Source organism: Podarcis gaigeae (genome assembly GCF_964106915.1).
Source record: "Podarcis gaigeae genome assembly, chromosome: 15".
Classification (NCBI taxonomy): Eukaryota; Metazoa; Chordata; class Lepidosauria; order Squamata; family Lacertidae; genus Podarcis; species Podarcis gaigeae.
This window is the reverse complement of record NC_139692.1, coordinates 6,820,576-6,846,583: the sequence shown is the minus strand read 5'-3', so window position 1 is coordinate 6,846,583 and position 26,008 is coordinate 6,820,576. Positions and strand designations below refer to the sequence as shown.

General features: G+C 46.3%; 1 protein-coding gene and 1 long non-coding RNA gene across 2 annotated transcripts in view; one reads left to right on the top strand and one right to left on the bottom strand.

Moving 5' to 3' along the window:
- LOC310832232 overlaps positions 1-21,907 on the top strand; it is a 24,989-nt gene extending 3,082 nt beyond the window's left edge. The window contains exons 2-3 of the long non-coding RNA XR_014558176.1: positions 2,457-2,586; positions 17,887-21,907. This is a non-coding gene — a long non-coding RNA (uncharacterized lncRNA). The remainder of the gene's footprint in view (positions 1-2,456; positions 2,587-17,886) is intronic.
- On the bottom strand, positions 9,878-26,008 carry LSM1 (LSM1 homolog, mRNA degradation associated). The gene is made up of 4 exons (XM_083713850.1): positions 25,601-26,008; positions 23,315-23,383; positions 13,314-13,429; positions 9,878-10,386 (listed from the first exon to the last, which is right to left on the bottom strand). The coding sequence occupies exons 1-4, from the start codon at positions 25,800-25,802 to the stop codon at positions 10,216-10,218; spliced, it is 558 nt and encodes a 185-aa protein (XP_083569976.1). The 5' UTR covers positions 25,803-26,008; the 3' UTR covers positions 9,878-10,215.

Sequence of the window (26,008 nt, the reverse complement as noted above, 5' to 3'; positions counted from 1 at the left end):
TGATGCAGAGAAGGCCTTTGATAATATTTCTTGGATGTTTATGAAGAAAAATTTGGAAGGGATGGGAGTGGGGCGGGGGTTTGAAAATGGTATAGAAGCAATCTATTCAGAACAAAAAGCTAAATTGATAGTAAACAATGTGGTGACAGAGGAGTTTAAAATTGAAAAAGGGACACGTCAGGGGTGCCCCCTATCCCCCCTATTGTTCATCTCAGTTCTGGAGGTGTTGCTAAACATGATTAGAAAGGACCGGTTGGTTCAAGGAATTGAGGTCGGAGTGAAACAATATAAATTGAAAGCATTTGCAGATGACCTGGTATTAACATTACAGGAACCAGTCTCTAGCACTAAAAGAGTGTTAGAATTAATTTCTGACTTTGGTCGGGTGGCGGGGTTTAAGTTAAATAAGCAAAAAACTAAAGTTTTAGCAAAAAATTTGACAGTTACAGAAACAGATGAGTTCTCTAAAGAAACAGAACTAAATGTGGTTAAAAAAGTAAAATACCTAGGGGTGCATCTGACCTCCAAAAATTTGAATTTGTTTAAAGATAACTATGAGAAATGTTGGTCAGAAATCAAAAGAGATTTGGAAATATGGTCAAGATTGAAACTTTCCTTGTTAGGCCGAATAGCTGCTGTAAAGATGAATGTATTGCCGAAAATGTTATTCTTGTTTCAGGCCCTACAGATTGTGGACAAGGTGGAATGTTTTGGAAAGTGGCAGAAGGATATATCTAAGTTTGTTTGGCAGGGCAAAAAGCCCCGAATAAAGTTTAAAATACTAACTGATGTGAAAGAAAGAGGGGGATTTGCCCTGCCAGACTTGAGGTTATATTACGAAGCTGCAGCCTTCTGCTGGTTGAAAGATTGGATTTTATTGGAGAACACTGATGTCCTAGATCTGGAAGGGTTTGATAATGCGTTTGGGTGGCATGCATATTTGTGGTATGACAAGGTTAAAGTGCACAAATTGTTTAAAAACCATATTGTCAGAAGAGCAATTTTGATGGTCTGGACAAAATATAAAGACTTATTGGAGAGTAAGACTCCGAGGTGGCTCTCACCAGTGGAGGCCAAGGCACGTAAGAGACTTAACATGGAGGCCCATTGGCCTAAATATTGGGAAATAACTGAAAAAATTGGAGACAATTGGAGGTTGCTGAGCTTGGAAAAACTGAAAACCAAGGTGCGAGATTGGTTGCACTATGCCCAAATCCAGGAGGTCTTTAAAATAGATAAAAAGGTTGGATTCCAGGTGGAAAAATCGAAACTAGAGACAGAATTGTTAGAGCCAAAAAATAAACTACTTTCGAGAATGTATAACTTGCTGCTTAAGTGGAATACACAGGATGAGACAGTCAAATCCGCCATGATAAAATGGGCGCAGGATGTGGGGCACAACATTATGTTTGCAGACTGGGAAAGGTTATGGAACACCGGTTTGAAATTCACGGCATGCACTGCCTTGAAGGAAAACATTATGAAAATGGTATACCGGTGGTACATGACCCCAGTCAAACTAGCTAAGATATACCATCTGTCTGACAATAAATGTTGGAAATGCAGAGAGGCGGAAGGGACATTCTTTCACCTCTGGTGGACTTGCCCGAAAGTGAAGGCCTTTTGGGAGATGATTCATAATGAACTAAAAAAGGTACTTAGATTTACCTTACCTAAGAAACCGGAGGCCTTTCTTTTGGGCATTGTAGACCAGAGAGTACTTAAGAAAGATAGAATTTTTTTTATGTATGCTACCACGGCAGCTAGGATCTTGATCGCAAGGCATTGGAAGACACAAGATCTACCCACACTGGAGGAATGGCAATCGCAGTTGATGGACTACATGGAATTGGCCGAAATGACTGGCAGAATCCGAGACTTGGGAGAAGAAACAATCGATTAGGACTGGAAAAAGTTTAAGGACTATTTGAAAAAATACTATAAGCTGTATGAATGTTAAAAAAAAAAATGCACCTTTTAGGAAATTCTAGCTTCAGCAAATGTAAGTTAATGAAATGGAAATTAAGACACAAGAATTTAGAGGTAAAATAATGAAACAACTTTATTGTGTTTAATATAAAACGTACAAAAATTGAGTTATAGTATATTTGAAATTAGGGAACATGATAAAATGGAAGATACAATAAGCTTTGAAATAAGTTAACAAATTGCTGATGCTTTATATTACAGAGAATGCAGGGTTTGGAGGATGCGGGGAAGTCCTTTAGATTTGATGAAAAAAGAACATGGAAATTTGTTATTCTTTTTTTCTATTTTCTTATATCTATCCTTTATTCTTTTTTCTGTACTTCTTAAACTCAATAAAAATATTATATAAAAAAAGAAAGTTTTCCTTTTATTCTCTGCCGTCCATTGTAAAGGCCTTTGCACTAAAATTGACTGACTATAGTCTTCTTATCACCCACATTTTCCAATCAGATGCTCCTCCTATGCAGGGCATGATGAAGATGGTCCTTATTTTGTCATTGGCTTCTGGTACTCAGATATATTGTTCCCAGATGTGGAGGCTCATTTACATCTCTGAAGGGTAACAGTTGCTGCTTGAACTCTCCTTTTTTAATTCAGGTAGGTAGCCGTGTCGGTATCTGAAGAAGTGTGCATGCACATGAAAGCTTATACCCAGAACAAATTTAGTTGGTCTCTAAGGTGCTACTGGACATTTCTTTTTAATTTTGTTATCCTTTTTTAATGTATAAGACTTGACTTTTGCTAAAGCCACCTAAGCTAATAGCTGCTACTTAGCTTATTAAATTCACACACCCCCCAGACTACTTCTGTATTGCCTGGAGAAAGCCATTCTGTTGTGCTGAAGCTATTGGCAATAAGTGTCAGCGGATATCTCAAGCACTGGAAGAACATCACTTTTAACATCCTGAGTTTTTCTTTCTCCAAAATACATGGAGCTACTAGGTAAAATCTCACGCAGTACAAGCCAGTTCAAGTTGAGCTATTTTAAGTTCCCTTGATTTCACTGCTTATAATTCTAACCATACAACCAGTGAGAGAATTATTAACTTGACATAGGTTGTGTCCCTGGCATGTAAGCTTTGCAAACCTGGAGCTCTAAGCTATTTGGCCTAATAGAAGAGTGTGAATGTATCAGTCAAAAAGTTTAAATTCTACATCTAGAATTTAGAAAAGTAATTTTCAAAGCGTCTAATTACCGGTCCAGACTGGTAAGATATGCAGATGCCTTCTTTTTTCTGTATCATCTATTCAAATAGCGCTACTTCTGAAATGTGAAAATGGAATAGTCCAGGGTCATTAAAAGGTTCCAGCAACACCAAACAGTTACTCCAAGTTGTGACAACCTTACAAAAATCCTGTCAGAGTTCCTCTGCATAATCACATTAGTTTCTTATCTTTTTTTGATTGCGGCAAAGCTCATTCCCCCCTGCTCCCTTTATTGAGGAGTAAAAAGGCCCAAGAATAAAACGCCTTAGATGGATTAGATGAAGAGCCACTAGTTTATGGGTGCAAATTCGCTGATCTGCAACCACTGGCGGAGGAAGAGGAGTGCGGGGGGAGCGCACTGCCCCCGGCAGCGCAAACCCAGTGGGGTGCCATTGTGGCTGCACCATGTCCGCACTGGGCGCCATGCCCCCATAGGTGGCGTGCCACACCCCCAGGATGCGTGCCATGCCCCCAGGATGCTCACCACACTATCCCTGGGACATACGCCAGCTCCACTCCCACCTGCTCTCCAGCCCTGGTGCCGGAGCATGAAGGTCCGCCACTGTCTGCAACGCCCATAACTTGCATCAAACTTTCTCCCTACAATTTGTGTGGTGTGAATGCCTTGTAAGAAAACCTGGCATTCCACCTGGATCCTACAGCCTGAAAAATGTGCCATCTCTGCGCTCTGCCCCTGTGGTCATAAGCAACTCTTAAGGAAGGTACAACATCCTGTGCTTGTGGGTGTGGTGCCTGCCTGCCCTAAGTCAGGCCTTGGCTTGTGCACATACAGGCGGCCTGGAATGGCTGCCATTCGCTTCCCTCTGTGACAGGTGTAAATAAGTCGTAGCAGACAGAGAAGTGCACAGGACAAAACTAGGTGTGTTTGTGATGAATGTGGCTGATCTTGCTTGTGTCACATTAGATGCAGGGCTCCACACCTTGCGCCTTTTTTTAGCCAGTCTTTCTACATGTTTCTGTACACCCTGTTCCATCTCCCTCTTTAAGAAGATTGCCCCAGTTCAGACACTGGTCTCAGCACTGCCCGTGCTAAGGCCAGCTTAGCTTGAACAATGTACTGGCATTCTATGGCTCTGGAGAATCATGGGTATGTTTTCTGCATTGTGGCTTCTTTCACATGCCTACACAATTGCTGGATGTGGATCACTCAGCCTTCCAATGGGTTGAAGGAGCGTCTCCTCCCCCATCGTTCTGCCCGGACACTGATGTCCAGATCCAAGGGCCTTCTGACGGTTTCCTCGCTGCGAGAAGCCAAGTTACAGGGAACTAGGCAGAGGGCCTTCTCGGTAGTGGCACCCGCCCTGTGGAACGCCCTCCCACCAGATGTCAAAGAGAAAAATAACTACCAAACTTTTAGAAGACATCTGAAGGCAGCCCTGTTTAGGGAAGCTTTTAATGTTTAATAGGTTATTGTATTTTAGTGTTTTGTTGGAAGCTGCCCAGAGTGGCTGGGGTATAAATAATAAATTATTATTATTATTGAAGCCAATGCTAGCCATACTCAGAGAAGACTCACTGAAATTAATAGGCATTGCTAACTTAGGTCCATTAATTTCATTGGGGCTATTTGTCACGGTCCGGTCTATGGGTGATCGAAGTTCTGGCTGAGGACGTTGGGACCAGGGGCAAGATGACAGGGTGGGAGCAGGAATGAGAGTCCAGAAGTCAGGGGTCCGAGGGTCGGGAAGCAAGGAGTCACGAAGTCAAGGATCTGAGGATCAAGAAGCAAGGAGTCAAACGCAGCAAGGCAGGAAACATGTTGCTGTGGCAAAGAGCCGAAGGGAAATGCTGACCTGGCACTGCACCTGGTGGCTCTTGCCATCAGGTGCAGTGAGTTACCAAGCGGCCTCACCTGTGCAGCCGCGCCTTGCCTCTCCAGAACAAACTTAGGAAGGCCCCAGTCCTGCGAAGCCCTACTGGTCACAGGGCCTGGCTCCAGCACGCACTCCTGACACTATTACGAGTAGGAAACAACCCATAGCTTGGCACAATAGTAAGAGCTTTTTTTGTTTGTCTGTTTTGTATGTGGGTCATGTTTGCATTGCTTGGGGTCAAAAATCTTTGCAAAGATCCAGCCACTTCCCAAAGTTGGTTGGTTGTTGTTGGCATCTATCTGTCCCTGGAGATAATGGAGGAGGAGTAGACCTTTGGGAGTGAAGTCAAACTGTTGGAAGGTTACAGCTGCTGCTGTGACTGTGGAGACCGACATGGAAAAGTTGTTGGTGCACAGCAATCAAATCACGTTTGCAAATACTAAGAATATAATGTATATGAATCACAGTACATAAAAGCCAGAATTAAGGATGATTATTTTAAAAGCAGTAACATAAAGAATAGGAAAACCCAACACTCAAGCATATGGCAAAAAGGCAATAAAATTACCATGAAAGCAAGGCACCCCTTTGGCACTTTTGCACAGATCCTTGCAGTAGCTAGAGCAAGAGGAAACACTGTAAGTCACAGAAAAGTCAGTATATTTTTTCTGGGATAGTTTTTGAGCGTAAGCCTAATAAAATAAAAAGAAGAAAAAATTCCAAATCCAGAGTTGGGCAATACATTTATTGGGAGTCAATGAAATGTCACAAAAGTGTGACAAGCTTTTAGGTTCTCAAGAACTCTTTGGCAAGCAAGATGATACACAAAGCAGGAAGTGGGGCAGGGAGTTGAGGTAAAAGTGGGAGGGAGTTCAATAACTAGTTCTGTTTTGTAACTGTCTCTCCAAGTTCATTTTTTGATTTTTGAGATCTTCCATCTCAGGATTTCTGTAAGCCTATCTTTGTGGGCAATAAGGAATATGACAATATCAACCACCAGTCATCGCCAATGGCATAGTCTCAGAGGAGATAGCCACAAAGGCTTACATTAGCTTAAATTAACTGACTAGGAAATTCTGAAGTTGCAATTTTAATGCTGCCAAAAAGGACCAGGAACATTTTGAACTTATATCAGAAAATGTGCTTTGTACTTCAAGCCTATCTCTTGAGCCTAACATATGCACTGGGGTTGACCAAAGAATGTGCACAGACAACAAAATTGGAGTTTCTTATTGCTGGAGGTACAGCAGCAGGGATCATTTTGTGTACAACTTAAGGGTTAATTCTGTGTTAGTCAACTAGCCGAGAGAGGGAGGGGTGTGGTGTTGCTTAGCAACCAGGCAGAATGGCATGATCTTGGCTGAGATAGCATACTGGGTAGTTTTGAGAGTTTTTCCTCTATAGGTTTGTTTGAACGTCTCCATGCTACATACAAGGCCTGAAGTATGAAAGACAAAACCTCTCTGTTCCTTTGTCCTCAAATTAGTATACTGTTTTCCTCAGTAAAGTGTTATCAGGATTTCTTTTCTCTCCATCTGCACTATATAAGTAACTTCAAGTAACAACATTTAGAAAACGAGTTTTCCAGGTTTTTTGAACCCTGGTCTCACAGGTCCTAGTCTGACACTCTAACCACACTAGGGGGCAGAATTAACAACTTTCCCAAGAAATTATCCTCTAAGATTCCTCAGGCTGGAAAAGATTTATTACCCCTTATCTTTATAATAACTTCCGAGATACTTAAGATGAAGGTCACTTGGCAAACTGGTTGCTCATCTGTTGACCGTCTGAGTCTCTAGTGTTTCTTCCCAAAGATCGTAAGTTTGGTTTTTGAGCAGGTGATCTTTACACTTTCCTCTCTACTATATTCACCAAGCCTAGACAAATGCTTTTTTGAACTAACGCAGGCAAGAGATAGAACCATTTCAAATGCTTATAAAATATTAGAAGCTTCGTGGGGACCGATTCCTTAATATTTTTATACTCAATCTCTCTTCCATTAGGAAACTCAAAGCTACGCATTTTGGGTCCACAAGCAGTCTCCCATTCTGGCACTGACCAGACCCAAACCTGCTTAGCTTCATTACTATATACGTAGATGATTGGGGTGGAATGTTCTGGCAACTTCCAGATTAGATTAGCTCTAGGTGCGTCTTCCCTTAGGTCAGCTGTTCCCCAAAACACACACACACACACACACCATTGCCCAGAGACCACTTAAAAATGGTGTCTTGATGAACCACAAATATTTTTTAGCTTGTTGTAGCAATTTTGAGGGGCAGATGGGGCTCATCAACTTGGGAAGGCAGCCCATGTAGAAGGAAAACACTGTTCCTAAACCTCCACTGCCTTGCAGGACATCTTCAGAAGGAAAAGCTAAGGGGTGAACCCTACACACTGGTTGGATAGCACCTTGTACTCATTCCAACAACTGCAGCCAACCTGGTGCCAAACATATTGCTCTGCTTTCCTTTGGACATTTGTGAGGCCAGAGGGCTGGTCTTGTTTGGGGAGCCTAGGACCTCCATACACACTGCCCAGGCTTGTGTCATGGGAGGTCCCTTTGGTGCTGCTAATGAAATCAATGGTTTGACTCCACCCTTGGAGGCACACTCCATTGTCTCTCGAGACAGATGCCAACAAACAACAAAAAGGGTAGCAATTGTAATGCGCTGTGCTGGATGCTGCATGATTTTTGTGTTTTTATTGCTTATTTTGTACATGCTGTCATAGCATTCAAATGTCACACTCTTCAGAGACACAATGTGGACCACTAGAATGATGCTTGGGAACCCTGCCTTAGGCTCTACCCAGAATCTGTAGCCTGCGCAGAATACAGCAGCTAGGTTGTTGGATGGGCTTTTCCGACACCATGGAACACCTCTGCTGAGGGAGCTGCATGGGCTGCTCTGTGCATGTTTTGTGTCTAGCATTTAAAGCCCCAAACAACTTGGGCCGAGGATAGCTAAGGGACTGCCTTGCCCTATGCCTGTCTGCCCAGCCACTGTGCTCCTCAAATGGGGCACAGCAGAGAAATCAGGCTCTTAGTCTTGCAGCTCCAGCCCTCTCAAATTCAACGACCAGCTGAAATCAGACAGGCTCTTTAGACAATACTGAAGAGGGTTTGGTTTTCAGAAGGCTTCCCCAGAGATATGACCCAATAATTTCTGAAATACTAACTGCACATTTGTAGGAATGGTTTTGTTTTTAGTTTGCAGAAATGGTGTTAACAGTTGTGGGAATTTGTCTTCTATCTTTGTTGATGACCTCAGTCTGTGAAGCCACTTATAAATTAGTTAAATAAACAAGGATAAGTATGAAATGAAGTATCTTTCGTAAGCTACGGTACTTTGGGAGCACACAGGTGGCACATAGCTGCAAAGTGGGAAAGAACAAGCATCACCTACTGATATTGTTCCTCTTCTAGCAAGCCTTTTAAGGAGAGTTCTTTGTCCAGTCTGCATCTGTACTGCAACCACTTTTAGATGGCCCGCTTTGTTTCCAAATGATTAGACTGTTATTGCATTTTTGTTGGCATTTTGAGCTGCTTCGAGTACAGTGGTACCTCTGGATGCGAACAGGATCCGTTCCGGAGCCCCGTTCGCATCCTGACGCAAACGTAACAACAACTGAGCGGGTCGTGTTTCGCCACTTCTGCGCATGATGTCATTTTGAGCGTCTGCGCATGCGGTGAAACCCGGAAGTAACACACTCCGTTACTTCTGGGTCGCTGCAGAGCGCAACCCAAAAATACTTAACCTGAAGCGTATTCATCCTGAGGTATGACTGTACATTCATGTGGAAAAGCAGTGTACAAAAGGTAAATAAATAATAACCACCCGCTTAGGTAGCAAAAATTGTGCCCAGGGAGACAACAAGGGCAAGCTTCTCGGGACACCCTCCTGTTGCCTGTCACATGTTTTAAAGGCAACTTCTAAAGCGGGAAGCCTGTTGTAAAGCATCAGGCACCCTATGTAGTTTAGAGTTTGGTTGCTTGCAGCTGGCTCTCTCCTGCCACATTTATCCTTAAAGCCTGTGAGATACTCACAGACCAGGCCACAGTGGGACAATGGGAGGCTGGCCCAGGAAGCGTGACTCCACTTTCCCCCTCTGAATGATTATAATTGCATATGGGAGAACGCAGCCCAGAAGGGCCCTTGTAGCTATGCTATGTATGATGCACATAGAGGAATAGAAGCCATTTATCTATCTCAACCAACACAAAGATCAATGCCAATACCAACGACTGGGAATTAATATTCAGAGATTCACTTAGTTGCCTGGTATTAAGCCTGCTCAGTCCCGACTGACAGACGGACATCTTTCAAGCGAGGATGGGGAACCTATAGTCAAGTCCTCCAGATGTCTTTTCGTACCGCGATTCCCATCTGTCCCAGCCAGGGCTCAACTGTCAGGGATGATAGGAGTCGTAGGTCATTGCAATGTCTATGGCAGGATCCACTGCTTGATCCAGACCAGGATTCCCAGAATGCTCTGGGTTAAGCATGGACTTGCCCACCCCAGGAGGCACAGAGAACTCGGAAAGGAACACCACCATATGGAACCTTGAGAGAGGAAAGGATTCTAAAATAAATGTAACAAACATAGCCTGAGTCCAGGTTCTTATTTCTAAGTTCCAAGCTTCTGAACACACGTTACCAACCTCTGGAAGGGCAGAGATTTCCCACATACCTGCCTCCAATTCAGGCACCAAAATCTCCACCAGCCCAGTTTTTAAGAGGCAAAGGTGCCTTCGCTGAATTCGCTTTACGCTTTTAGAGAAAAGCTAAAAGTTGAAAAAGCGAGCACAAAACTCTCAAAGGGTTCTAGCCTAAGCAAGACCCGGGTTCGCAGAGTCAGTTTTTATTTACATGTCAGGGGAGGCTTAATTCCACCTCCTCCAAAGTCACAAAAGGAAAAAAGAAAGAAAGAAAACTATTATTAAAAAAAAAGTTTCATCCCTAGCCAGGATTGTTGACAGCTGCTCCATCACCTTGGATTACGTAACACTGGGATCTTTTCAGGTTTTCGGCAACAATGATAAATCATGATTAAATTGTGTTTCGCACTCAGGGCCACAGGGAAAGGGGGGGGGGAGAGGTGTTGGTGGGGAAATGCACATCGCGAGGGGGCCCTAAATGCTAATTCAATCTTGGGGGCAGCTGAGATTGTCTGAACTGAATGCCTAGTATTCGTCTAGTGTGTCAGCCCGTGGAATGGAGAGGCCCCGCTCCTTCAGCGCTTGCACTTTCAGCTTCTCCGACTCCTGCTTGGCTTGCTGTTCTATTCGCTGCACTTCCAGGATCTCTTCAATCGACACTTGCTGCAAAGGCGTGTCGCTTTCCTTCTCCAGGTCCTGCAACAGAAAAGGAAGGCTCAGCCGCAACTCAAATTTGTCAACCCACACCACCTTTTTTGAGGTTGAGGAGAGGAGGGTTAAAGTATCTCCACCCCATTTTCAGCAGCGTAAAATTCTGGTGGGTGCACCACTGCCAAGTTTGCGTCAAGCACACAGCAGGAGTGGCAAAGCTCAGGCCCAAGGGGCTGGATGTGGACCCCAAGACCTCGACACCTGGCCCTCAGAACTCCCTGCAGGCAACACTGCTCATCACTTTTGTTTCACATCCTGATTTAGTGTTTCTGCCTGGCTGGAATGTGCCTTTGGACTCCGACAGTCCCTCTTCCTTGCCTGGCTTGGAGGATAGAGAGGGCTGCCCACTGTACAAAGGCCAAATGTATGCATCTTGTTCTGGCCACTTTTGCCTCTGGGCTGGAAAAGCTTCCCTTCCCCTGCTACAGAGAATGGTAAAATGCCTAGGGAAGATTTTTCATTTCCATGAAAAGGACAAAAGTCAAACTACAACGAGATGCCTGGCTAATGAGGAAGGGGCAATTGATGCCAAAGCTGCCAGCCACCTGCCAACCAAGTGATCAAAAGCAGAATATGAAGACAAGGGATGTCTCCAGTATCTGGTCCACAGAGATATGTTTGCTCTGAGGATGGAGGCTTTATTGAGCCATGATGAATAACATCTGTTTGCAACAGCTCTTTTTAAACACTGGGCACCTCTTGGGAGGAAGGGGGGGTTTATACATTATAAATAAATGAGGAGGAGGGTCTTTGTGGACCCCAAGGGGTGTCTGAGGGAGCCATGTACTCAAGAGGTATCAAGTTGTGTCCCGTCCCCCCTTGAAACAGGATATAATCTTCCTGTCTAGCAATGAAATTTACAGGTTGTAAGGGAGTCTAAACACCAGGCTGCTCTCCACCAGGATAACATAGTAGATAGAGACAGAATGCAAGCAATCTGCATGGTTTGAGTAAAAGGCCTCAATTTGATTCAAGGCACCAAAATGGTGCAAGAATGTCAAAAAAGGGTCCTTCTGTTATGCTTAATGCAAAAGTCCCAGGGGGGAGGTAAAGAAAGATAAGAACCCCATGGCTCCTTGCCACTCCAAACTTTGCCCTTTGTCTGTTGAGATGAACTACAATTGCCAAGTCTCTGTGCTGACAGAAGAGCAAGCAATTACAAGGACCCCCCCCCTTAAACAGGGGGAGCATCATTCATCACAGTGGTTAAGGCGAAGCAGAAAAGAGCCTCCCAAAACGAATGGATGCAATGATCACATGATTTGGTTATCCCTCATCCAGAAAAAAATGCAAGACCATCTAAAACTTGCAGATGGGATCAGAGCTCGGATTTGAGAATGTGACGCATACCATCAGACAAGGCTTTTGAATCAGGGAGGTTGCAATCCTGTGTCTTGTGCAACTCATAAGAGGAATGCATTTCTTTGCTTTAAAATAATCCCATGCGTCTACAAAACTAACATTACCAGAGAGATGGCTAGCCTAGAACTATTTCCCCCTATTTTGGCCATATCTGCACCATACATTTAAATCACTATGATACCACTTTAACAGCCATAGCTTCCCCCACAGAAGCCTGGGAATTGTAGCTTGTTAAGAGTGCTGAGAAGGGACCCGGGTGGTGCTGTGGGTTAAACCACCGAGCCTAGGACTTGCCGATCAGAAGGTCCGATCAGAAGGTTCGAATCCCCGTGACGGGGTGAGCTCCCGTTGCTCGGTCCCTGCTCCTGGCAACCTAGCAGTTTGAAAGCACGTCAAAGTGCAAGTAGATAAATAGGTACCACTCCGGTGGGAAGGCAAACGGTGTTTCCGTGCGCTGCTCTGGTTCGCCAGAAGTGGCTCAGTCATGATAGCCACATGACCCGGAAGCTGTACGCCTGCTCCCTTGGCCAATAAAGTGAGATGAGCGTCGCAACCCCAGAGTCGGCCACGACTGGACCTAATGGTCAGGGGTCCCTTTACCTTTACCTTTAAGAGTGCTGAGAGGAGAATGTTGCTAGGAAAATCCTATTTCCCTCACAGAGCTACCATTTCCAGAATGGTTTAACAATCAATCAGGGAACTCTGGGAACTGTAGCTTTGCGAGGGGAATAGGGGTCTCCTAAGAATCCCCAGGACCCTTAAAAGACTACTGTTCCCTTTTGAGGGAAACCATAACAGTCCAAATGGCATCAAAACACTTTGAAAGTATTGTGTAGGTGTGGCCTATGCTCACCTCCAGCATTTGGAAGGTCCTGGAAGCCCATATTTCACAGGCATTAATAAACTGCCATCATTTTAAGTGGCCCTCATCTGCTTGCACGGGATCACCTAGTTTCAGTATTAGAACAGCCTTACAAGTAAGCCTACTAAAGCTACTAACCTGCCAACACACACACATCTTCTGGTGAATGGCAGAGGAGGGATTGAGAACTGAATTTCTGTTTTGGTGTGGAAAAGGAGGCTCCACCAGCCCACTTGGTTTCTATGCTGGGCACAGAGGACTCTCTCCTTCCTCCACAAGCCAACTCACTCGCCTGCATGCAATTCCTTGTGGCTACCAGGCTGGTGTTTATCGCGAAAGGAGGAACCCCTAACAAACCAAGAGAAGGAATTAAGAAAAAACTGGAACCTGAACTTCCAAATGATGCAAACTAACATAGGTAGGACTGATGTTAATAAAGCACCTAGCATAACCAGTATAAACAATTATATAATTACCAGTTCTCTGTTAATTTGGTTAGCATCATTTTCAAGTTAGGATCGCAATTTATTCATAATCACTTGCTAGGCTAGTGTTTAACTGCAGGGCTGCACGAGAAGGAACAATGGCATTTAGGACAAGCCTTCCTCCACCGACAAAACTGAGCACGGCAGGAGATACCACTGCCCAATAAGCCCCAAAGGAAGTCTATGCGACAGGGTTTACTTACAATTTCTCCCAGAAGTACGACGTTCTCGCCTCTCACCACAAAGATGCCCCGAGGGATGTCACCGTACTTTTTGCCCACATGAATGCGCTCCACTGTCTGGTGCAACACCAGGTTTGCTAGAAGGTTCAGGGAGAGACAGAGAGGAATGGAGACGGAAAATCAGACTGAAATGTGTGGCAATACAGGGATTGAAAACTGAATGTGCAGCTCCCAGCCTTCAATATGATTCAAGCTTCTAAGAACCATCTTCTCTCAAAACGTGGAATGGCACCAGAACCAAAAGACATAACAACCTCATTTTCTGACAGCAATTGTCAGCAGTCTTGTGAGTGCTCTGAGGGGGCCGTAGTTTGCATGCAGAAGGTTCCAGGTTCCGCCCCTGTCCTCCCTCAGACATCCTCTAACTGGAAAGGCTCCTGCAAGGGACCACAGGATAGAGTACTAGGCAAGATGAGCCAAAGGCCAGACAATCAAGGAGTAATGCCATGTTGATATCCCAAGCACTAATCTCCTCAGAGTATTGCGGAAGAACGATGTCAATCAACATCTGATGATCTCCTTCTACCAGTCAACAATAGAAAGTGTCCTTTCATACTGCATCACGGTGTGGTATGCTGGTTTGACATCATCTGATATGAAGTGCCTACAGAGGGTGGTGAATACAGCACAAGATATTATGGGCTGTCCCGTGAATCCACTGGATGAAATAGCGGAAGATCATTGCCTCAGGAAAGTGAGGAAAATTCTCAGGAATGATTCACACCCTGGCCGGCACTTTCTTGATCTCCTGCCCTCAGGCAGAAGATATAGAAGCATGATTAGTCGCACCAACAGGGTAAAGAACAGCTTCTATCCGTGGGCTGTTAGGCTGCTGAATGAAAAGATAACAACAGGGCAACTGACTTTCGGGTTTGGTGGGTGTGCATCAGTAAACGAGGGGAATTAAGACTAAAAGAGCTGAGTGAGGGGTGCTCGTGTAATCTCACTGTATACAAGTTGTACAAGTGACAAAGTATTTCTAATTTCTAAATTTCTAATTAAATCACATTGGTGACCTTGAAGACAAAGTCCATGCAAGTCGGAAGCCAAATAAAATATATAGAGCCCTCCTAGATCACACCAAAGGCCTATCTCATCCAGGATCATGTTGACCAACAGATGCCTATGGGAAGCGTAAGAGCAACAACACTCTCTGTTTTTAATCGGTATGTGCCAAGACCCATCAATCTCAGTCATTTGTGAAGTTAACATCAACCCCATGAAGGAACCCCCATATGGTCCCCCAAAAGCTCTCAGGCCTGGTGACCTGAAGGAGATGGCTGTTTGCCTTCCGAGGTTACTTGACAACTTACAGGACAACTATAAGTAAAGGCCATCTTGCTTTGGACAGCTTCAAAACTGGGGTGGAAGCTATATGGGGTTTGAATTTTACTGTCACTACATGTGTGTTGGGGAGTGAACATACTGAAGTGCTGTTGGCTTCACCTATGTATGTGGCACTTTGCGAAGAACAGGTATGGCAGGTCCTTGACCCAATCAAAACAGATGCAGATCAGCTGCAGAAGGGGAAGGAAATTAAGCGAGGGGTAACACTACAAAGGGACGCGGGTGGCGCTGTGGGTTAAACCACAGAGCCTAGGACTTGCTGATCAGAAGGTCGGTGGTTCGAATCCCCGTGACGGGGTGAGCTCCCGTTGCTTGGTCCCTGGCTCCTGCCAACCTAGCAGTTCGAAAGCACATCAAAGTGCAAGGAGATAAATAGGTACCGCTCCGGCGTTTCTGTGCGCTGCTCTGGTTCACCAGAAGCAGCTTAGTCATCCTGGCCACATGACCCGGAAGCTGTACGTCAGCTCCCTCGGCCAATAAAACGAGATGAGCACTGCAACCCCAGAGTTGGCCACAACTGGACCTAACGGTCAGGGGTCCCTTTACCTTTACCTTTACCACTACAAACCAAACCAAATAAAGCCTAGCGTACAATGGTCCGCTAATCCAGGCTTCTATTTAACAACCCACCTGGGTAGTCACAGGTGAAGAGGAATTCCATGCAGGTGTGTGAGTGGGCTGGCAGAGGGTCCCTGTCCCTCCTCTGCCGGTCTGCTCAGTTTCTGCTCTGGCTGCAAAGGAAGGGAAGCCTGTCCCTTGGCTCTGTCCCATCTGCCAGCTGACTCAGCAGAAGGCAATTGACTAGCATGCTAAGAGGCTAGCACCATGCATTGGGAGATGGGATGCAAACCAGTAGCAGAGCATGCAAGTCCCAGGTTAATCCCCGACATCTCCAGGCAGGGCTGGGAGGGGCACCCCTGTCTCAATTCCTAGACTGCCACTAAGCATAGACAATGGCAAGGTAGAGGGACCTAACTGTATAAGGCAGCTTCCAACATGCTGGCAGGAGTGGGTGGCGCTGTGGTCTAAACCACTAAGCCTCTTGGGCTTGCCGATTGGAAGGTCAGTGGTTCAAATCCCCACAACGGAGTGAGCTCCCATTGCTCTGTCCCAGCTCCTGCCATCCTAGCAGTTCGAAAGCACCTCAAAGTGCAAGTAGATAAATAGGTACCGCTCCGGCGGGAAGGTAAACAGTGTTTCCGTGCGCTGCTCTGGTTCGGCAGAAGCAGCTTAGTCATGCGGCCCACATGACCCGGAAGCTGTACGCTGGCTCCCTCGGCCAATAAAGCGAGATGAGCACTGCAACCCCAGAGTCGCCTACGGCTGGACCTAATGGTCAGGGGTCCCTTTACCTTTACCATTCTACAACCTTGTCCAATTCCATTTCTTTCTTTCTTTTTGGCTTCTTCATTCTTTAATGAGACTTGCAGATACAAATATATATATGTGTATATATACAGATAGATAGATAAATAAATAAATAGTAATTAAAATTTAAAAACAGTCATAAGACCAAGATGAATAAAAATGCACAATGACAGAATAACAATGTCCAGCTCTTCAAGGGAAAAAAGCCAGGCAGCCACAATCTTCTTGGGAAGGCCCTTTCCCAGAGAAGCAAAGTGCATCTTATCAAACATCCTATTCCATAGTCACGAACAACACTGCCTATTCTAGAGCAATGGCCTAGATGGTGGTTGTTTTTTAATGATCGAGGATGGGGGGGGGAGTGTGTAGAGAAGAGAACTATTTCAGTCCTGTAGCTCTAATGTCACAACTGGCAACAGTATTTTTTTTTAAAGAACCAAAAAATCACGAGGACCTATTAGGCAGCTTTCAAGAGGTTTTAGCCGGCCAGAGAGTACATCCTGACACTATCTCCAGTGTTTACAAGGGCTTTTAAAAATTACTGAGCAATGTTCTTATGCTCTGCATATGACTAAAAACCCAACTATTTGCCAAGCAAGGCCTTAATAATAAACTAGTTTATCTTGAAGAAAGCCAGGAGCTCCCAGCGTGTAAAGTGAAGTGGAAGATTATTCAGATAAGAACGTTGGCTGCTGGTTCCTGGCTACAGGCACGCAGACACTCATTCTGAAGACTTAAGGCACCCTCTAGATCCTGCAGATGATGTTGGACTACAACTCCCATCAGCCACAACCATCAAGACGACAGTGCTCAGGGATGATGGGAGTTGTATTATAGAGCACCACAGATCCCTCATCTGTGTGTAGTTACTCAGATTTTAAAATGTTCCTGGCCTGAGATTATTTTGAGGACCATGTCACAGCTATGCTGCTGTGGGCAGAAATTAGTGGTCCAGCTCCTGAATTTATTTCTTTTCATGGGAATAAAAGAGGAGCCTGCTGAATGTTTTTGTGCACTATTCAATGCTAGTCCTACTCAGAGGAGACCTAGTGGAGTTAATGGATATGACCAGAATGCGGCAGCTAGACTGGTGACTGGGAGCGGCTGCCGAGACCATATAACACCGGTCTTGAAAGACCTACATTGGCTCCCAGTATGTTTCCGAGCACAATTCAAAGTGTTGGTGCTGACCTTTAAAGCCCTAAACGGCCTCGGTCCAGTATACCTGAAGGAGCGTCTCCACCCCCATCATTCTGCCCGGACGCTGAGGTCCAGCGCCGAGGGCCTTCTGGCGGTTCCCTCATTGCGAGAAGCAAAGCTACAGGGAACCAGGCAGAGGGCCTTCTCGGTAGTGGCGCCCGCCCTGTGGAATGCCCTTCCAGCAGATGTCAAAGCGATAAACCTGACTACCTGACATTCAGAAGACATCTGAAGGCAGCCCTGTTCAGGGAAGTTTTTAACGTGTGATATTTTACTGTATTTTTGGTTTTTGTGGAGGCCGCCCAGAGTGGCTGGGGAGGCCCAGCCGGGTGGGCGGGGTATAAATAATAAATTATTATTATTATTATTATTATTATTATTATTATTATTATTATAACTGAAGTTCATCAAGTTCATTAATTGGTGTACTCTAGAGTAGGCCTTAGCTAAATGCAACCTTTGGTTTTAACAGTTAAAACGATTTGGCATATATTTTGTCCCAGGAACAAAGCAAAACAAACCCCGCACGCTCCCCTTAGAAAAGGCAAGCTTTTATACAGAATTTCCTAGGGAAATTATCATACATCTGTATTGTAATATTTGGATTTTTGCATATTAGGATTTTCTGGCAATGTGGCAGGTCTTCAAGTAATGAAGGGGCATGGAGCAATAGCCGGCAGCCGAGAAATTAGGTAAGGCAATGACAGAGGACGCTTGTGCTCATGTCTGTGCCTTGGACAAAGCTTCATCTGGCACACAGTTGCCCATAGATTTCAAAACTTTTCTGAAAAACTAGATGTTGCATTGGAACTGACAGATGATCTTCAGGAAGCCATAGCTCTCCAGGGTCTAAGGATTATTTCCCAACTCTTCCTGAAGATGCCAATTATTGAATGTGGAAGCTTCAAGCCCTTCTTCAAAATTAAAAAGTTTCAGGATGTTATTCATGTCAGGACAGAATGGGAAAGCATTAAACCCTAGTTATCTAAGGAGGAGGAAGACTGGCCATCATGAGGCGGTCCATTTCAACTGGAGCTCCTTCACATGGAAGGTCTGTAGCTCAGTGGCCAAGTACATGGATACCTGCAGAGGTCCCAGGTTCAATATTTCTGGTATAAGTCCCAGGCAGAGCTGGGAAAGACTTGCTGAAAAAGTTCTGGAGAGCTGCTGACAGGCAGACAGTGAGTAGTCTTCAGCCTTTCCCAGGACCTATCTATAGCCCAACACAGACATAGAAGTGTCATTTCTTACTTCTTTTGCCATATATTTGTGTTGTGATATTGCTGCTCTTATGACCCACCTTAGGTCAATCTGAGACACAATATTGAGTTCCCTGGACCCACTAGTTGAAATATGAACACCATATTTACAATGGTGTAAATATTAAGCAAAATGGACCAAATTTTTGAACTTGGGAGTTTTAAAGCCAGATATCATAATCCCAGTTTTGCTCTTCATAGTGTAGACAGAAAACAGCCGTATGCAAATTCTAATACAGTGGTACCCCGGGTTACATACGCTTCAGGTTACATAAGCTTCAGGTTACAGACTCCGCTAACCCAGAGATAGTGCTTCAGGTTAAGAACTTTGCTTCAGGATGAGAACAGAAATCGTGCTCCGGCGGTGGTGTGGCAGCAGCGGGAGGCCCCATTAGCTAAAGTGGTGCTTCAGGTTAAGAACAGTTTCAGGTTAAGAACGGACCTCGGGAACGAATTAAGTACTTAATCCAAGGTACCACTGTACCCCCAAAGGAGCAAATTCAATGACCAAGATGCAGCAGAGACCTTACCAAAGCTGGCATCCATTATGGCTTTGCATTAGTTTAATGATACAAGCTTCTTTAACAAAGAAAGAGAACCTGTATTGTGAAATGATAAATATAAAGATGGTACAAACCTTGAGATTTTTCCTGCCAAAACTCTATTAATCCCCACACCACCACTCATTCGCCTTCCATTTCTGACCAAAATCAAGTTGGCTGGTTTTGTGAAGTCCACCATTGTCCATGACTTTGATTTCTATTTTTGCAGGGACATCCAATGGCTTTCTTGAAGTCATGACACAACCCCCATGTTCTTATATGCCAAAACTGTTCTTCGAATTCCTTAGCTAAGTGTTGTTTCACATAACCCAACAAGACAACCAAAGGATTCACTGGCACAATATGACACATGATGTCTCTTACTAGTTCTATTACATTTGCACATGGTAATTTGATTTTATAGCATGAGGAGCAAGGCTGCATGAAGCCAGCATTAAGACAACACATTAAGACTAAACCCTTCCAATTTAGTACTGAGGGATTCTATTCTATTATCTTCACTGTTAATATCATCAATCAAATGCCATCAAAAGGGGGCATTTCACATTTGAAGCTATAAAACGGAGTTGTTCAACATTCTGGGATGTATTGCTCCTTACTTTTTACACCAGTGCTGCCAATGCCCTGCTCTCATTTTGTCTCCTATTAAACATCAACACAGGCAATTCAAGAAAGCTAGTTGCTAAGGCATATAATAAATTGTCCTTAGAAACCCCTTAGCATCATTGTTTTAACGTCATACAATAATTCAAAAATTATGGATGCATTGTAAGCCTTTTTTAATATATTTATTCAATTTTTATCCCACCCTCCTGTAGCTGATCTAAGTAGTTCCTAGTTTATAAGTAACTGAGAAGATTGTGGAGGATCCATCCTAACCGGAATTTCGCTGTAAATTAGTTTCCGCAAGGCACATTCTGTTCAAACTTTGTTCATTCAAAAAACCCAATTTCTAAATTGCAGTGCTGGTCGAAAGTTTGTATTTTGAACTGAGCAGTACTGGACAATGGTGGAAAAGAGGTTCTAAAAAACCAACAACAAGGAGTAACAATAATGATTTCTTCATCAACCTAATGACTCTTGTTCAGTAGGAATTCAAATGTGTTCTTAGTGAGAGAACTAATTTTCTGGCCCAGAGGAAAGAAGATGGGGACACAACAGGGTACAGAAAGGGTCCTGTGAGTTGTTAGGAGACCCCTATTCACCCCTCACAGAACTACAATAACCAGTTCCTTGGGAAGAGGGATCGACTACGAAACCACTCTGAGAATCATTGCCAAGTGATGGGAACATCTCTATGCACTGTTAGCAAACTACAGTTCCCAGAATTCTTTGGGGGAAGCTATGACTTTAAAGCTGTATCATAGGGCTTTATAAATGTATGCTGTGAATGTGGCCGTAATATGCCTCTAAACACCAATAACTGGAGGCACTCCGTGAGAAAGAGCTATTGCTTTCAAGCAGAGCTTCTGGGCTTTGTGGAAGCATCAGACTGGCCATCATAGGAACAGGACGCTGGATGAGGTTCTCATATGGCTGATCCAGCAAGACTCTTCTTACCTCACCTTTCCTTCGGAGAAAGGAAGCGGGCATAATATTATTATACCGCCATGATGGCTGGGTTAGGTTAGGAAGATGGAGCCGGACTTGCTCAAGGACAACCAGCCACCTTTGTGGCAGAGCAGGGATTTAAAGTCAAGTCCCATCAGCCCCGAACCCAACATCCCTTGTGCTGGCTCTCAAGATGCAACTTTCACCCTTACAGGGAAAGAAGGCCTGCAGCTGAGTTTCTGAAGAGAGCTAGAGGAGGATTGCATCTTAACTGCATTGTGTCAAGCTTTTAGAAGGGCACAATGCTAGTCCTGCTCAGAGAAGACCCAGTGATTTGATCCGTTAGCTTAAATGGAGTGACTCTGAGCAAATCTCAGTTGGATGCAGCCCAACTCTCTTCATGGTTCCACTTCTTAAAAGGCCTACCCAGATATCTTAAGGGCTGCCTAGTACAGTCATACCTCATGTTACGTTTGCTTCAGGTTGAGCGTTTTCAGGCTGTGTCCCGCGGCGACCCGGAAGTAACAGAATGGGTTACTTCCGGGTTTCGCTGCTCGCGCATGCGCGCAAAATGATGTCACGCGCATGCGCAGAAGCGGCGAATCGCAACCCGCACACACGCAAACCCAGGTTGCGTTCTGTTCAAGTTGCAAACGGGCCTCCGGAACGGATCCCGTTCGCAACCAGAGGTACCACTGTACAAGGATTTCATCTAAAAAAGAGACTCCTGTTTCCCCCCGTTTTTTTCTTGAGTCAAAAGCTCCTTTTTAAGCATAAGGCTCCCTCTAGTGGTGCAGGCTGACAGAGATCTCCATGGCTGTGGCACTTTTGTCCCCGGGGTCCAGTGTGGAATAGTGGCTCAAGTGTCAAGACTAGGAGCTGGGAGACCAAGGTTCAAATCCCCCCCTCAGCCAGGTCACCTGCGGCCAGCCAGAGCCTCTCAGCCTGACCTACCTCACAGGGTTGTTGCAGGGATTAAATGAGGGGTTAATCACGTATGTCTTGGGAAAAAAGTTGGGATAAATCAGTAAGTGCAATGAAAACCTAATACAGTGGTACCTCTGGTTGCGAACGGGATCCGTTCCGGAGGCCCGTTCGCAACCTGAAAAGAACGCAACCCACGTCTGCGCACGCGCAGGTTGCGATTTACCACTTCTGCACATGTGCGTGATACCATTTTGCGCGTCTGCGCATGCAGCGAAACCCGGAAGTAACCCATTCCATTACTTCCGGGTCGCCGTGGGACGCAACCTGAAAACACGCAACCTGAAGCAAACGTAACATGAGGTATGACTGTAAACTAAACACTACAGGTCCGCCTCATTTCTGACTGGAACCAGCGCTCCAGGATTTCACACAGCCATCTTCCATAATGCTTGACCCCTCTAACTAGCAGAGGTACAACCTGGGACATTCTTCATGCAAGCAGACTCCCCACCACAGAATTCTAGCTGATCCCTAAACATCCTGCTAAGCTTCAGAGGCAGTTTAGGCACCTCCAGGTCCTTGCACAGCCCTTGTATCCTGAGTAGCTGTCAAGGCCTCAACCCCTCAGCTGGACCCACCAGCACCAATGTCTGATGTGGGCTTTTCTTGGCTTCAGGCTTTCCTGGAAGCAGCAGCAAGCCGCTGCCATTTTAAATCCCCCATAATGCCCCAGGGCACTTAATTTAAGATGGCAGCTTCATGCATCCCTGCCACTGGCACCACATAAGCTCACTTCCTGGGAAGGGGGGCAGGCTATTGGAAAACAAAACCCTGTGTTTTTGTTGTTGTTTAGTCGTGTCCGACTCTTCGTGACCCCATGGACCAGAGCACACCAGGCCCTCCTGTCTTCCACTGAAACCCTGTTTAACCTTGCATAAAAAAATCCTGTTTAACCTTGTAGCCAGCCTTGGGAAGATCTGATCTCTGCTGAAGGCGCCACATGAGGTTCAAGGATTCTCTGACGCTAATCTGATCGGGGGGTGGGGGTGGAGAGACGCTCTCCCAGGCCTCATGCAGTGTTTAGAAAGCAGAAAGCTGGCTTTTTCTTTCCCTAAAGAATGCATACACATACAAGCAGCACCAGGCTTCATATTGATCATAAGTAGTTGAGGGAGGACAAACACACAGAGCACTCAGGCAAAACAGCAGCTGCTCAGTCTGACCTCCAACTCCATCACAGCTGTGCAAGTGCAGATCTGGGTGTGTGGGTATGCTTTTAAGACAGGGCTGGGGAGCCTCAGGTCCAGGGGCCAAAGGTGGCCCTCCAGACCTTTATACTTGGCCCTTGGGTCTGATCTGGGACCTCTTGATTTGTATCTCAAGTCTTCACAACTATTCCATAGCCACTCCCTTTGGGGGCAGCAACTGCTTCAGTCCCCACTCAGCCATGAAGTTCACTGGGTGACCTTGGGCCCCTCACCATCTGTTATCCTAACCTTCCTCACAGGGTTGCTGTGAGGGTGAAATGGGGAGGGGGAGATCCATGAATGGCACCTTGGTTCCTTGGAAGCAAAAGGTGGCATATACGGTAAATGCAATAAATAAATAAATACAGTCAAATAAATCAGAATGCAAAGTTCTCCCTTAACACACATGCATATTCCATTGCTGGATTCCTGATCATGGTCAAATACAAAGGGGAATGAAACAGGCTGGAACCCAAAAAGGTAAGTTTACGTTGGCATACCAAACTGATCGATGCTGCGTAAATATCCAATCAGCGTTCGACCGTCCCGGAGGAGGACCAAGTGTTTCTCTGGAGGAAAATAAAAAGGGAAAGCTTCATTAGTGAACATAAGAATGTAAGAGGCTGCTGGATGAGGCCAAGGACCCATCTAGACCAGCATCCTGTTCTTACAATGGCCAGTGAGATGCCTGTGGGAAATCAGCAATCAGAACACGAGCCCTCTCCCCTCCCATAAAAGGTAAAGGGACCCCTGACCATTAGGTCCAGTCGCGGACAACTCTGGGGTTGCAGAGGCTGAGGGAGCCAGTGTGCAGCTTCCGGGTCATGTGGCCAGCATGACTAAGCCGCTCCTGGTGAACCAGAGCAGCGCACGGAAACGCCGTTTACCTTCCCGCCAGAGCGGTACCTATTTATCTACTTGCACTTTGATGTGCTTTTGAACTGCTAGGTTGGCAGGAGCAGGGACTGAGCAACAGGAGCTCACCCCGCCGCGGGGATTTGAACCACCAACCTTCTGATCGGCAAGCCTAGAGGCTCAGTGGTTTAGACCACAGCGCCACTCTCCCATAGTTCCCAGCAATTAGTAATTGGAAGCATTAATGCCTCTAACTGTGGAGGCAGTAGCCACTGATAGCCCTCACCTCCAAGAATCTGTCTAACCCTCTTTTAAAGCCATCCTACTTGGTGGACATCACTGCCTCCTGGGGGAGCAAGTTCCATAGTCTGACTATACACTGCGAGGAGAAGAAGAACCACCCACAAGTTCAGCTCTGCAGTAGAAGCAGGTTAGTGGCGGCCAGTGTCACCCACTCTGCCAATAAGGTTTGCTTATTAGATCACTGAAGTTTTCCCCACGGAAAATGCTGAAATGCCCATTGTTGGGGAACATAGGTGGGAGAGCTGTATGGCCTGCTTTGGCCTTCCTAAAGATCTCCAGTTGGCTATGGGGAAAACCAGGTGCTGGGCTGGAAGTGTGATCCAATAGGGCAGGGTCGTGGAAGCTGTGGCCCTCCAGATGTGGCCGGACTTCAGCTCCCATTGGCCGTGCTGGCTGCTGCTGATAGGAATTGGGTGTCTAGCAACTTCTGGAGGGCCACAGCCTCCCCATCCTTGCAAAACTGATGCATAATGGGGCGGGGGGAGAATTGTGGATCAGTTGATAGAAACGCGGCTTTGACTATAAGGCAGCTTCCTATGCTTGAGGGAAATGGGCTGATCCAAAGTAATCCCCCCAGCATCTCTGCATAGGGATTTGAATGTTCCCAGCCTGGAAGCCTGAGAGAGGCTGCCAGCCAGTGTGGCCAACACTAACCCAACGTGGTTGGGGAGGCTGCGTGCGTACTATACCACTGGTCTTTGGCTTGGTGAGTCACGGACTGATCCGAGGTACCACCTGACCAGAGGAGAAATGTAGCGCAGAGAGAAGTGCCATGATACCCATTGCAGCAGCAAAGTGGGGTGCCTTCATCTACCCCACCTGCATCAAAATGTATTTGCAGCCACAGCAGGCGCTGTAACTCTCCAATGGTTTGACTTCACCCCCAGAGGCACACTCCTCCATTGTCTCCTGAGATAGACTGATGCCAACCACCCATGGGGTTTGAAGCGGGATCCCAAACACGCGTTTGCAGTTACAGTGGTACCTCGGGTTAAGTGCTTCATTCATTCCGGAGGTCCGTTCTTAACCTGAAACTGTTCTTAACCTGAAGCACCACTTTAGCTAATGGGGCCTCCTGCTGCCGCCGCGCTGCCAGACCATGATTTCTGTACTTATCCTGAAGCAAAGTTCTTAACCTGAAGCACTATTTCTGGGTTAGCGGAGTCTGTAACCTGAAGCGTATGTAACCCGAGGAACCACCGTAAAGGATACCGGGTCTGAAAAGACTACTGCCTTCTACCTCTGAATCGCATTCTTTCCCTCAAAGAATCCTGGGAGCTGTAGTTTGCCCCCTCACCTAATTACAGCGCCCAGCGCCCCTTAGCGAACTACAGTACCCAGAATTCTTCGAGGCATCAGGAGCTGTGCTCCGAAGGTGCAGCGTGCGCGCAAAGATGTATTAGGCAGCCTCTATGTTGTTTGCAAGCTGCGCGGGGGGGGGGGGCTTGAGAAAGGAAAAAGGGGTCGAGGAAGGCAAAGGGAAAAGGGGGCATAACGAAAGCGGAGAGCCAGGAGGGAAGAGGAGGCGGCGGCGGGAAGGAAAGGGCGGCGCTTGGCACGGCTTCCCGAGGAGGAGCCGCCGGGCTCGGAAAGGCGCCCAGGCGCCTCCGTCGCGGCGCGGTACTCACTGTCGATGTCCTGGATGAGGCTGGCGGTGCCCGGCATGTAGTTCATCTTCCCCGCAGACGCCGCGGATGCTCCGCCGCCCCCGCCGCCCGCAGCATCTGCCTTGGGAGAAGCGGAACCTCCCCGCGCCCTGTCCCCGCCCGGGCCGGAAGCGGGGCGGGGAGAGACGAGGAGGAGGCGGCTCTCGCCGGAGGGCGGCTGCATGCTGGCGGGAGGGGGCTTGGTCGAGGCCGGGCCCAGGCTTAAGTAAGGCCCCGCTGGAGCGCAGTCGAAGCCGCGGAAGCCTCCGCCTGCGGGATGCGGGGCGCACGCAGCCGAGGCGAGCGAGGGGAGAGGAAGCGGGTCGCTGGCGAGCCTTGCAATGGCTTAGTTGCTCCTCCGGAAGCGGCAGCCCCGAGTCTATGCGGGCT

Excerpts from the sequence above, each read along its gene's own strand:
- LSM1 (XM_083713850.1), bottom strand. The coding sequence starts at position 25,802 with ATGCAGCCGCCCTCCGGCGAGAGCCGCCTCCTCCTCGTCTCTCCCCGC. Across the intron at positions 23,384-25,600 it reads CCTCATCCAGGACATCGACA|AGAAACACTTGGTCCTCCTC; the intron begins GTGAGTACCGCG and ends ATTTTCCTCCAG. Across the intron at positions 10,387-13,313 it reads TCGTACTTCTGGGAGAAATT|GACCTGGAGAAGGAAAGCGA; the intron begins GTAAGTAAACCC and ends TTTCTGTTGCAG.